Raw genomic sequence first — 13,155 nt, 5'->3', positions numbered from 1 at the left:
AGAGCTCTTCAGATTGTAAAACCTGTTTCTTCCCATTCATTTCCTCTTGCTTCTGGGGATCTTTGGGTGCTCCCCACCCAATACTATCCAGTCAATCTGCAACATCTTTCTCCTTTATTGAACTCATCACTTAGTCCTGGCTGGTTTGGTTCAGTGGATAGAGCGTCAGCCTGTGGACTGAAGGGTCCCAGGATTGATTCTAGTCAAGGGCACATGCCTGGGTTGCAGGCTCAATCCCCACTAGGGGGCGTGCAGGAGGCAGCCAATCAATGAATCTCTCTCATCATTGATGTTTCTTTTCTTTCTTTTCTTTTTTTTTTTTTTTACAGAGAGGAAGGGAGAGGGATAGAGAGCTAGAAACATCGATGAGAGAGAAACATCGATCAGCTGCCTCCTGCACTCTCCCCACTGGGTTTGTGCCCGCAACCAAGGTACATGCCCTTGACCAGAATTGAACCCCGGACCCTTGTGTCCGCAGGCCGACGCTCTATCCACTGAGCCAAATCGGCTAGGGCACATCATTGATGTTTCTATCTCTCCCTCTCCCTTCTCTGAAATCAATAAACATATTTTAAAAAACAAAACACAAAGCCATCCCTTAGAACTCAGTATGTGTGCCTACCATTCACTGTTCAGTTAGTCGAATCATTCAAACAGTTCAGTGTCAGGCATTGAACAAGATGTTAAGGAAACAGACCAATTCAACATAGACCAAATGAAGACACTTACAATGTAGTTACTTTTCTTTGGATCTCTGGTGCTATGATTCTAGCTTCCTTATTGTTGCTTTGTGTTTTGCCCATGCCCATGTCAACTTTGTTACAGGAAAGATGTGGTACATGGGCAAGGACAATGAAGTGTGATCTCTAGTCTAGGCTTTCAGTTTGTCTGAAATGCCTCCTCACTGGCTCTGCAGAATCTCCTCCTCAGTGTACATACCAGTGATTCTTCTGCTGACCACCATGTTTATCACACTTGAAATCCTGTCCAAAAAATTCAAAAACATGCTCCATATGTTCCTATCCCACTATTCTCTTCCCAGGAGCCTAAGGTTTGGCAGTCAACCCCCTCTTGTTCTTCTACCTACCAAATATGGCTTTACCCACTACTTGGTCATTTTGGCAACTAACCAGTTATTGAAGAGATATTTGCTTATCTGTTCAACCACATTGTTTCCTATGAGTTTTCGGAATGTGAACTGAAAAGTCTGGCTTTACATCTTTAACTAAATGATTTCCTACTCCTGTACTCGGAAGCGTCTCAGACGATGCACCGTCAGCCTTATGAGTAAATAGAATTCCATTTCCACTAGCAGGAATGCTTCCACATGAAGTTAAGATAAACAATGTAGATAGTTCAAGTTTGTGGGGAACACAGTGTGGGCTCAGTGTTGGAGAAGATATGGCATTCAAGGGAGAAATGGGAAAAGATAGACAATCATTTAGACGCTAGGGAGCCAGTGTAGCAGGAAGATGAGAAGGAGGGTCGGAGAGCTGATGATGCCCCAAATAACTGATAATAGCTTAGAAGCATTTCCAAAAAAAACTTGGTTTTTGAATTATGGACTTCACCTAATGATGAAAAATCTAATAACTTATTAGAACACAGTTTTAAAAAACAACAACAGTAAGCCCTGGCCAGTTTGGCTCAGTGGATAGAGCATCAGCCTGTGAACCAAAGGGTCCCAGGTTCAATTCCAGCTAAGGGCACATGGCCGGGTTGTGGCTCGATCCCCAGTGTGAGGTGCGCAGGAGGCAGATGATCAATGACTCTCATTGATGTTTCTATCTCTCCCTCTCCCTTCCTCTCTGAAATTAATAAATATTAAAAAATATATATAAATAAAAAAAAACAGTAAGCTAAATTATGTGTCCCTTAGCAAGTCATTCTATCTTATCTAAATTTAGCTCCTTTGCCAATGATGCAGCCAATAAGGTAGCTCTCTTGTCCTATTTGAATTTAATTATTTATACGGCGAGTACACAAAAACTCAGATTCTATACCCATGCTGTCCAATAAGGTAGCCACTAGCCACATGTGGCTAGTGCTGTTTAAATATACATGGGTTTTGAAGATAATATGGATAAAAGAATGTAAAATAATGTTTTAAATTAATTTTGAAGTGTTATTGTTGAAATGACAAATTAGGTTAAATAAATTATTCAAATTGGTATACCTGGTCCTTTTTAGCTTTTAAAATGTAGCTACTAACAATTTTAAAATTAAATATATGGCTTGCATTGTATTTCTATCCAACATTTCAGGAGCAGAGTCCTGGGAATTACAGAAACGACTTGAACGAAGCTTGTCCTTGCTAGATGACAGAAGTTCCTAGGTACATGATAGTAAGAATCATGACATAATGCAAGAGATGGGTGTTTCCTTTTTGAAAAAAAGAGGCCTTTGCTGAAGCTGGGCTCACATGAACAGTATGAGTCAGGAAGTGAGCTTAATTCAACAAACGTCCATTGAACACCTACAAGGAAAACCACATAGGCAGGTTTTACAGATGAGCTAAACCTGGCCCCTGGCCTTGAGTTCACCATTTCATATATTCTTTGCTGCAAAGCAAATACCTGGCTCTTGGTAGAGACTCCATAATATTCACTGTCTAAAAAACAATGGAGGAGATGGAAGGCTGCAAAACTAAAGGCACACAGGGAAGCCCAGGAAAGCTCCCCTATTAACAACAGATCTCACAACTGTTAGATGAAACTAAGTACCTGGAGATAGAAATATAATGAAAAATATTTTATCACTGAAGCCCTCTTATATAATTAAAAGCATTTAAGACAACATAAATCCAAACACTACATTAAGAGAAAGAAGAGCCCTAGCTGGTTTGGCCCAGTGGATAGAGAGCCGGCCTGTGGACTGAGGGGTCCCAGGTTCGATTCCGGTCAAGGGCATGTACCTTGGTTGCGGGCACATCCCCAGTAGGGGGTGTGCAGGAGGCAGCTGATCGATGTTTCTAACTCTCTATCCCTGTCCCTTCCTCTCTGTAAAAAATCAATAAAATATACTTAAAAAAAAAAAAAAAAGGGTTGTAGGAACTACAGGATGCTCCAGGTTCATTTGGGGGCAGAGGAAGGAGAAATTAAAGAATAACTTTGTGGTCCCTATTATCTCAACACGTTCTTCTAATGATGAACATTGCCTGCCACAGAAAAGACTGGTACATATCGCACACGAGTCTGGGAGCAGCCTGAAAAGAGCTGTACGAAGCAGGAAAGCTTCTGGGTATGAAAGAGCTTTGTCCTTCCTCCTTTGCAGAGACTGGGGATGTGTTTATGCTCAGCTTCTTCTTCTTTTTTTTTAATATATTTTTTTATTGATTTTTTACAGAGAGGAAGGGAGAGAGATAGAGAGTCAGAAACATCGATGAGAGAGAAACATCGACCAGCCGCCTCCTGCACATCCCCCACCGGGGATGTGCCCGCAACCCAGGTACATGCCCTTGATCGGAATCAAACCTGGGACCCTTCAGTCCGCAGGCCGACGCTCTATCCACTGAGCCAAACCGGTTTCGGCATATGCTCAGCTTCTTTATGTTTGAAGAAAATGCTGAAATTCTGAAAATGTCTTTTGAAATCTGTATTTTCCTAAAAGCACTATTTTTCAGCCTCATTTTATTCCCCTAACTTGTGCAAAGCACGCCCCTACACATGCTTTTATCAGACAGGCATGATTCTATCAGAACACCAGGAATAGTGACACCTCAGGCTTCGAAAACTGTACCTCCTTTCCACCAGAGGATGATTGCACAAGTAAACCTCGTTTTTCCTGAACTCCGGTGCTCCTGGTGAGTGGGATAATTCTGGTCATCTGTCATGTATTCTGAACTCCTATCCAGCCAACTTCAATAAGGATAAGTCACTTACTGAAACATGTAAACAGCCCCAGCACGAAAGCAGCCAGATGGAAAGCTGCCTTGACCACGTGCTCTAGAAGGTGCAATAAAACTGCAATCTTGCCTTTTGGCTTGGCAGAGGCGGTTGGGAGCAGGCCCTCGTGCACACTTGGGAATACCTATGACATCTGGGTTCTAGGTGGCAGCCACTACTGTCTAGGCTGGTGCTACCGGAATCTTGGACTCGAGCAGAAATATACAGGAAATCACTCTGCCAAACTTTTCTCCTTATAAAGACAGATAATCTGTCCAGTTGAGTAAGCAGGATACAGCAGAGGAGAGGAAATGTAGAGCCGTTTCCTCCGGCCAAGGTCCAGCCCCGGGGCCATCTCTTCAAGAACAGTGGGGCATAAGAACCAGTCAAGGCTTAGATGATCACTTATGAACCTTTTTCCTGCCAAGGCCATTTGGATACTTATAACATCATTTGAGGGCCACACAAAATGATCAACTTAATTAGCCTGCTGTTTGCGTAAACATTTCATTAACTCAACCCTAATGCCTTGGCAAGACCAGACCAAATGATTTTGTGGGCCTTATATGGCCCCGTGGGCTGGATGTGCCCCACCCCTGACTTTGGGAAAGTACAGGGGACCTATTACTCTAGAGCAATGGTTCTCAACCTTCCTAATGCTGCGACCCTTTAATACAGTTCCTCATGTTGTGGTGACCCCCAATTTCATTGTTACAAATTGAACATAATTAAAGCAGTGATTAATCACAAAACAATATGTAATTATATATGTGTTTTCTGATGGTCTTGGCGACCCCTGTGAAAGGGTCGTTCAACCCCCAAAGGGGTCGTGACGTGACCCACAGGTTGAGAACCACTGCCCTAGAGGATTCTCCAGAGAAGTCCAGTTTCTTGTCTGACAGGGAGAAGTGACAGCGGTCTAGTGGATGGCACATTCACTAGGAGTTTAGAAATTAGGAAAACCGACATACAGACCCATAGGAAGGCCCCCTCATCCCCCGTTTGTTCTGTTGCTCAGTATCTCCCTCGAATGTTCAAAACACAACTGTCTGTCTCCCTCAAACTTGCTCCTCCTCCGATGTTCCTGGCTCAGTGTGATCCACCAGCATTCTCAGGGCTCTCTGGTTCCTCCTTCTTCTTTTTTGAATCCTCACCCAAGGATGTGTTTTCACTGATTTTTAGAGAGAGCAAGGGAGAGAGGAACATCGATTGGTTGCCTCCTGTTCCCACCTCAACCGGGGATTGAACCTGCAACCTAGGTATGTGCTCTGACCTGACGGGGAATGAAACCTGCAACCTTGTTGGTGTCCGGGACGATGCTCCAACCACTGAGCCACCAGCCACACTCCACCTCTTTTACTCCATCTTTGCCGACTACCCTGGATCCTACTCAGGTAGCACCTCCTGCCTGCCTTTGAATCTCCACGGTTGCTCCGCCTGAACTATTGCAACGTTTGTTCGGGAAACACTCGCCGAGAGCCTCCCGAGAGCCAGGCCCCGCGCTTGGCTCTGGGCATGCAAAGGACAGCACGATAGTGTCCGCCTTTATGGGGCTTTTATGTTCTAGTGGAGGAAACAGCAAACACAAGAAAACAGACAACAGTTATGAGTTATGCAGTTACTTTAAAGGAAACAAAATGGGGCGAAGGCCAAGAATAACAGGAGGTAGATGACTCACTGGTCTTATCTCTTCTACCAACCCCCCTCCACCCCCCCATGGTCCCCACCTGTTCCTTCCCAGTGCCTCTCATAGGGCTTTCTCTAATTAGAATACCTTCCCTCTCTCCTGGCAACTCAAATGCCACATCCGCACGAAACCTTTTGGGATGGATCCTTCCTACTCAGTAATTCTTTTCTTCTGGCATTGATCTCGCTCTGCGCAGTTATCTGCATATATGCCTAATACCCCCAAGAAGACTGGAAGCTCGTGGAGGAATATCATTTTTCAACACCTTTGTCTCTTCCCCGCAATGCCTTAACCCAGGAGAGACTTAAAAAGTGAATTAACCCACCCTCCCCGAGTGGGGCTAATGCCACTACTGGCCCTAACCATTTCATAGGGTTATTATGAAGATCAAATAACACTGAAGATGTGAAAGTGCTTTGAAAAAAGGAAAAAAGGTCTATACAAATAGAAATGGCTTTGTAATCATAATTACAGCGAGCACCACTCTGGGAACCTGCCCAACAGGAGCTGGCGTTGCCAATGCTTGGCCCAGGGAAGGACAAAGGCCACTCATCATTTAAACAGCAACTTTGTAGGCTGTGGCCCTGACTTCGTGTTGCCTATTTGTGACCACAAGATACAACAAGTAACGCAGAAGCCAGGACTTTTCTGCAGAACTGAGTGGCCAGGAGCCAGAACACCTCGGTGTGAGTTCTAACTCTGCTACTTTCTTGCTTCCTCCAGCAAATTACTGAATCTCTCTGTCTTCATTTCCTCATGGGGTTGTTTACAAGGATTTAATGATTAAATACAATTCACGCAAGACAGCACTGAAACAATGCCCGGTACAACGTAAGCAAACAACCATCAAGTTACAGTGTCCACTCCACTTCCTGGTACAGGGCGTGGAAGGAGGGTCCTGGGAGCTAAGCTTTTTTCTCTGTTGATTTGAGAGAAAGAGGGGGTGGGGGGAGTGTTGATCTGTTGTCCCACTTATTTATGCATTCATTGGTTGCTCCTTATATGTGCCCCGAGGATTGAAGCCTCAACCTCAGTGTACCAGGACAACGCCCTCACCGACTGAGCTACCCAGCCGGGGCCTGGGGAGCTGATCTTGACTGCTGGTGTTGTGTGGTTGTGCACAAAGAAAATACCGTACAGCGGACATGGGGATGGGTAGGGGCTGGCGCAATGGGCAGGATGAGGCAGAGGTGTCTGAAGAGCCTCCAGTATGGCCTCGAGTATGAGGTTAGGTGGAGAGAGTTTGGCTGTTTTAGGAGGCTTAGTTAGGACCTCATTCAAGTGAGAGTGACTAGGAGGCCGAGCTGCACTAAAAAATGAAACAGAGAAAGGCCTCCTCTCATTATTTTGGGGTTTCATCTCTGTAACTGATGAAAACAGGTGAGCGCATGTTCTCGGTGACGCGAGGAGGGAACCCAACGTACTCTGTTTCCAACACAACCTGGTGAGGAGCCAAGCGAGACCACAGTGGCCGGACCAGTCGTTCCCCACCTCCAGGAAAAGACAGAACCATCCCTCCTCCAAACTGCCTCCCTCCACAAAGGCACTTCCCCACAGGAAACCACCTGGGACACAACTAAGCAATACAGTGCGGCTGAGTCAGTCGAAAGTGGCCTGAAGGAATACGCTGCTCACGCTGTTGCCCAGAGGGGCAGCTGGCAACACAGGGAAAGGCCGTATTTGGCATTAGTTGGGGGCAGTGAAAATCGGCCTACAGAGGCCTCTCCGAAGGAACAAGGCTTTTCCTCAAAGAGCTTTGGGTGGGAGGCCATCAAAGCAAGTTGTAGATGCTCCTCCCGGGAAACCCTCAAAAGAAGGCTATGACTGTCAGCTTAGGGAGGTGGCTGAGGGGTCCCTCTGAGATGCCCAGAAGAGACCAGAGCCTTCCGTGGAGATGTCAGGAATGCGGTCTCCAATGCAAATAAAGACTGCATTGTAGGAATGGTGCTGGCCTGTGTCCAAGCCCTCCCTCCTGTCCTTTGAGTCACTGGGAAATGGTTAACAAACGGGTTGAACACCTGGGCTGATTACCCCGAAGGGGATTTCCACACTGTGTATTGTAAAACCTTCTCTTCCCTTTCCGAGGCGGATCAGTCCCACCCCCTCTGAAGCGCGCCCTGAAGATTCCAAGTTTTCTAACTTCGGTTCTAGGCTTTCCAAGTGAGAGCGGTACCGACTGCTGACACAAAGAAACAAGGAGCCAAGCAACCTTGTGCTTTTCAGGTTTGTTTTGAATGAAGAGGAGCAGATGTCCAACGTTTCAAAAAGCCACACATTTGTGGATTTGGCTGACAAACCCTCTACACTGCATTCGTTTCTGTTCCCACACAGTCAGCCAGCCACTCACAACTGACTCACTCTCTCTGGGCCACAGTTTGGGCCGGTCTCCCAACTACCGAATTAGAATCTCAGATCTCAAATGAGTCCAGGGTGTTCGGGTGGAGAGCGGGGGCCACCTAAAGCAATTTTGTGTGTGTTTAACTTAGGAGTATCAACACCCACACAGCAAACTGCAAGGCCAGTTGGTCAAAGAGAATGAGCAAACAGTTGGCACCTGCCTATCCCAGCACCAAGCAATTCTAAAGGCCATGAGTAAGCATCTGCCCAGAACGGGTTTTTGTTACCATCCCTCTTGCGAGTACAGGGCAAATATGCAAATACATGTAGCTTATTTGCTGCAATCCAAGGCCTCACCCCCAAGGCAAACTCATTACCTCAGGTGAACTCTTGGACTCGTTGGGAAGGGAGGGACCGGAGCCCAAGCCCCTGACGACCAGACACTACTGACTCAGCTGCTTCTAGAATTTTCAGGTACATTCTGTGCTTTCTTGTTGCCTTCGACAATAAAGGAACAAAACACTTCGGATGCCAGTTTGCTGCAGCGTTTCATTTACCATGTTTCGTGAAAGGCGGAACAGCTCTGATCAATGCGAGTTAGAAATGGAAAGTTACTTGGCTTTAAAAAATGGCTATTCAACTCCTGATTAATGTGCTCCTTTTGTGAGCACATTAATAACTAATTATTCATGAATAAAACGAACGACTTTTTGTTTTTCTAGCAGAAATGAGACTTTGAGGCCTATTGAGGGAGATCACACCTGCCACCAAACCAAATTTTAAAAAACCCTGTTTAAAACCTATTTACATCCATCAACTCTCACTAATATAGGTGGGGTTTCTAACAAGGAACTAAAAGCTGGTACTTCGCCCCCCCCCCTCCAACTTCCAGATTTATTAGGATTAACTATCTTTATAATAAAAAAAAAATAAGCTGTCAACATTTATAAGGTGGGAGGGTTAGGAAAGTTATTTTCAATGATTTCACAGTATATTTGTGTACTGGTGCTTTGTACCTTATCTAGGCTAGCTGGGGGCCTATTTTTATTTTTTTAAATATATTTTATTGATTTTTTACAGAGAGGAAGGGAGAGAGATAGAGAGTTAGAAACATCGATGAGAGAGAAACATCGATCAGCCGCCTCCTGCACACCCCCCACTGGGGATGTGCCCGCAACCCAGGTACATGCCCTTGACCGGAATCGAACCCGGGACCCTTCAGTCCGCAGGCTGACGCTCTATCCACTGAGCCAAACCGGTTTTGGCCTGGGGGCCTATTTTTAGATTTGAAAAGGTTTTTGTCTTCTTAAGCAAGTCATTAGTTCATTAATTTGTGTTTTTCTCTTTAATTTGTACCTTGGATTTAACTTCTTTAGAAAGAGTAGATCTACTCCAAAACAAGGGTGCATATACTGAAAACATTTAAAAAAGTTTTTGGAGTAAGTGGAATGTTGTAAAATTCTTGCATGTGTATCAAATACTATCTTTGCTAAATTAAAAATTGGGGACATACATTTATGGCAGTATTTTCCATTTTATGCAGTTTAATCCTTCAGACAACCCAACTACCTACATATTTTTTAATAGATGAAATCTAGGCCGAGTTAAAACTTTCTGAAAGTAGACGAGTCTCATGCTGTCCACTGAAGCCACAGGGGCAGCATGTGGGCTGAGCTTGTTTGTACAGGAGCACTTGCTCCTACAGACACTGAGTTTCAGAACCTTCCCCAGCACCTGCTTTTCCTGGATTTCTAGAGAATGGGAATAGTGGCCATTATAACAAATGAAAGTAAAACCCTCCCCTGCTTTCAAGCCCCGCTCTCCAGATGTACTCATGGAGAACACAGAAAACACTGCATGAGGTTTGGAGGGAGGTGCTCCTCAGTGTGAACTGCTGATGCATGGCACTGGGTTGTACTGGGTTGTAGACTATTCTTGACAGTCACTGAGTTGAGAAGTGATTTAACGTTGTAGATATTTCAGGCACAAAATGAGGCTTAAACAAAACAGAGAAGGAATCAGAATTCCCAGGCCCTTTTTCTTTATTTGCAGCAATATCAAACCATCCATTTACAACATTTCTGGTTTCTCACCAGCTGGAATTAAGTAGGTATGTCTCTGGGATCATGTAGTTGTTTGCATCCACTTTTGATCTAAGAAAGGAACAAATCCACACGGAACACAAGGCCAGCAGGACCCTCAGGGGTGCCACACCTGAGCACACAGTGAGGAAAGGAGAGTTGTTCTTCATTCGAGAGAGTGAACAAATGGTCACCCTTAAGTCAGACCGTCAGCCCAAGACACATTTTTCTAATCTCCTACCCTGAAATAAATTGACCAATAAAGCCCAAAGATTTAGTACAAGTGGTACCATTCATATTTGCTTTCCTCTTTTCTCTCTTTAGACAAACACCAAGTAAAATGCAGGTGAAACAGATGAAACACAACCAGAAGCTGACTTAGAAACTTACACTAACCCTAAAGAATCTAAAAATTATGATTTTAATGTGAATCTGTTTAAAATAAAGCCTTTGGGGCACTGCTCTTTAAGTGAGGCAACAGTCACACTGCTAGAAGTCCCTGGATGGAAAAAAATGATCAATAACCTTTTCAAAACCTACAAGGCAGGTTGCTTATGCTTTATTTACTTAGCTGTGGTCATGGAGACTATCCCAATTTTCCCATAAAATCCTTTTGACTATGCAATATCATGGCATAGAAGACTCACAGTGCCACTGGACATAAGGACAGAGGTTTTTGTTTTTTATCATTAACCATGATTTTGGGTGATGTTTGAATGGGAACATTTGATATGGATGGTCAGATGAAAGATACCAAAATGTCAGACAGCCCATCGACTGCTGTTGCCATGAGATTCAACAGTCAACATCAGTCTGATAAGCTACCCGACAAGGTGGTACGGCCATGGAGATGTCACGACGGGAGGCAAAACAAGCAGACATTCAGGCAGGATTTGATCAAACAAATCAGGCATTTCTGGCCTGTTGAGATTTAAACCCAATTCTACTCTCAACATAATGTCAGTAGCAATTTTCCTAAAGGAAGAAAGTGAAATTGTTTATTTCCCTCTCAAACAAAACAAAATGACCAAGTTCAACTTGAAACATCCCGAAGGAAACATCACATAAGAACAAAACTGAAAAGGACAAGAAAATTAAGTTACCTATAAAAGTAAATTTCTGTTAAAACAGAGTACACGCTGAGCTAAAATTAACACATGAGAAAAGTGTAGTTTTTTTAAATGAGTTATTTCTCTCTCCCGTGTTCTTTGACTTGCATACTACCATCTCTACTGCTTTCACAATCCAAGAAATCCCCTCATGACATCCGTCCTTATGGCACCATCTCACTGGGGTGCAGCTAGCTGCCCAATTCCAGCAACAAAAATTGATGTTGTCTCTTTTCATGCAAATAAACGAAGGCTTAAGAAATTACAGTTGTAGGTGGATTTGGCAAGGCTGCTAATCAGTTGATAGAAGCTACTAGGAAGTAAAAAACCAAAACGCTCAAGAAAACGAACACAATTTTGGAATGATCAAAGAGGTCTTTATAAAGATTTTTCATGACTTCATTCTAAATATACAGAATAAAAAATGGTGTCAGCTCATTCGTGAGACACCAACCAGATTTTCCTTATACTGTCTCAAAATTTTAAAGATCAATTTCCCAAGAGGGTGTGCAACGCATCATAAAATGGCCTTTTTTTTTGGTAGGTGGGAGAGGAAGGGCTGGGCAGGATGGCAGATTAAATTGTACCATGATAGACATGCACGACTGTTATCCCATCTAATATTTATATACATTTTGATGATTTAGAAAAACAAAGCAGTCATTTGTGACAAGCTTAAAAAGCTTGACATAGTTAACATACTTAAGAACTTTTTTTGTGGTGTCTGGAATTCTCTAATTGTACTATGTGGGCCTTTTGAAAGTAACAAATAGAAGGCCATTTCCTGTTAAGCTTGCTGCTGACCATCCCATTCCACCCTCATAAAATACAACTTGAATTGAATCGAGGGTGGACACCTTACCTTAACACACAAAGGAAAAGTATGTCAGTGCAAAATATGGACTAAACTGTTTGCAGGAAAAAAAAAGTTAAATCGAAACAGGATGGAAAAGGGAAGTTTTTTTCCTGGTTTGGAGTCCTCCCAATTAAGGCAGAACCCATCCATTCTAGTTCCTGCTGTTAAAAACTTTTCCTGCTTATTTAGTTTTCTCCTCTGATTTTATCCGCTGCTGGATTCTTTTGGCATAACTTTGTGCCATGGAGTTAATGATGGACAGGATGAAGTAACACACCATTGCAATCACCAACTTCTCGAACATCCAGGACAACCAGTTTTCTCCCTGCAGGAAGAAATGCGGAATGAGCCACAAGAAACACTTCATTTCAGTAGTAAGACGGGGTCATCTACAATGCTTTAGAAAAAAATGAGACCATGGGAGCCTATGGCCTATGAAGTCTAAAGGTGAAAAGTCTCGTGTCTCTAGCTGCCCTGAAATAGACATGCGGGCCCTTTTACACCCAGTTATTAAGATTTCACTTTGTTGGCTATAAAGTCCATGTTGATGCATATGGTTCAGAATGGGCGACTCTGAGGCCATCCCTTATCTCTTACTACATAAGAATGAAGTCTGCAGACACTTGTACAGGGCAGTGTCAAGAGAGTTATATATTCTTGCTCCAGGACTGGGAGCAGCTTTTAAAACATAAATGTTGCCGAAACCGGTTTGGCTCAGTGGATAGAGCGTCGGCTTGCGGACTGAAAGGTCCCAGGTTCGATTCCGGTCAAGGGCATGTACCTGGGTTGCGGGCACATCCCCAGTAGGAGATGTGCAGGAGGCAGCTGATCGATGTTTCTCTCTCATCGATGTTTCTAACTCTCTATCTCTCTCCCTTCCTCTCTTTAAAAAATAAATAAAATATATTTAAAAAAAAAAAAAAAAAAACAACAAAAAAAAAACATAAATGTTATCTGTTTCTGAAATCATGTTTGGTCAGTTGAGGGAGCACAGGGCCACAGAAAGAGTATAAGGCCACCCAAAACCAACCAACCAACCAACCAAAACCACCCAACTGTGCTTCCTTCAAGCTTCCCACCTCAGGCTACTGCTTACTCTTCTTCTAGTCATTTCCCTTTGTCACAGAAAAGGCTTAGTTTAAGTTAAAGTTTTTATGTCCAGCTATAGTAAGAGCCTTGATTTATTAAAAAATGATTATTT

At 43.6% G+C, this 13,155-nt stretch overlaps 1 protein-coding gene across 4 annotated transcripts in view; it reads right to left on the bottom strand.

Moving 5' to 3' along the window:
* Nucleotides 1-9,917: 9,917 nt before the first annotated feature.
* Nucleotides 9,918-13,155, bottom strand: part of VMP1 (vacuole membrane protein 1) — a 109,632-nt gene continuing 106,394 nt past the window's right edge. For all 4 annotated transcript variants that reach the window (XM_036340165.1, XM_036340166.1, XM_036340168.1 and 1 more), the window contains one exon: nucleotides 9,918-12,279. In XM_036340165.1, the coding sequence (XP_036196058.1) occupies nucleotides 12,136-12,279 (144 nt within the window). In that variant the 3' untranslated portion in view covers nucleotides 9,918-12,135. The remainder of the gene's footprint in view (nucleotides 12,280-13,155) is intronic.

This window comes from Myotis myotis, unplaced genomic scaffold (genome assembly GCF_014108235.1).
Source record: "Myotis myotis isolate mMyoMyo1 unplaced genomic scaffold, mMyoMyo1.p scaffold_m19_p_17, whole genome shotgun sequence".
In the NCBI taxonomy this organism is placed as follows: Eukaryota; Metazoa; Chordata; class Mammalia; order Chiroptera; family Vespertilionidae; genus Myotis; species Myotis myotis.
The sequence above is the reverse complement of the archived record's forward strand: the minus strand, read 5'-3'. Positions and strand labels throughout refer to the sequence as shown.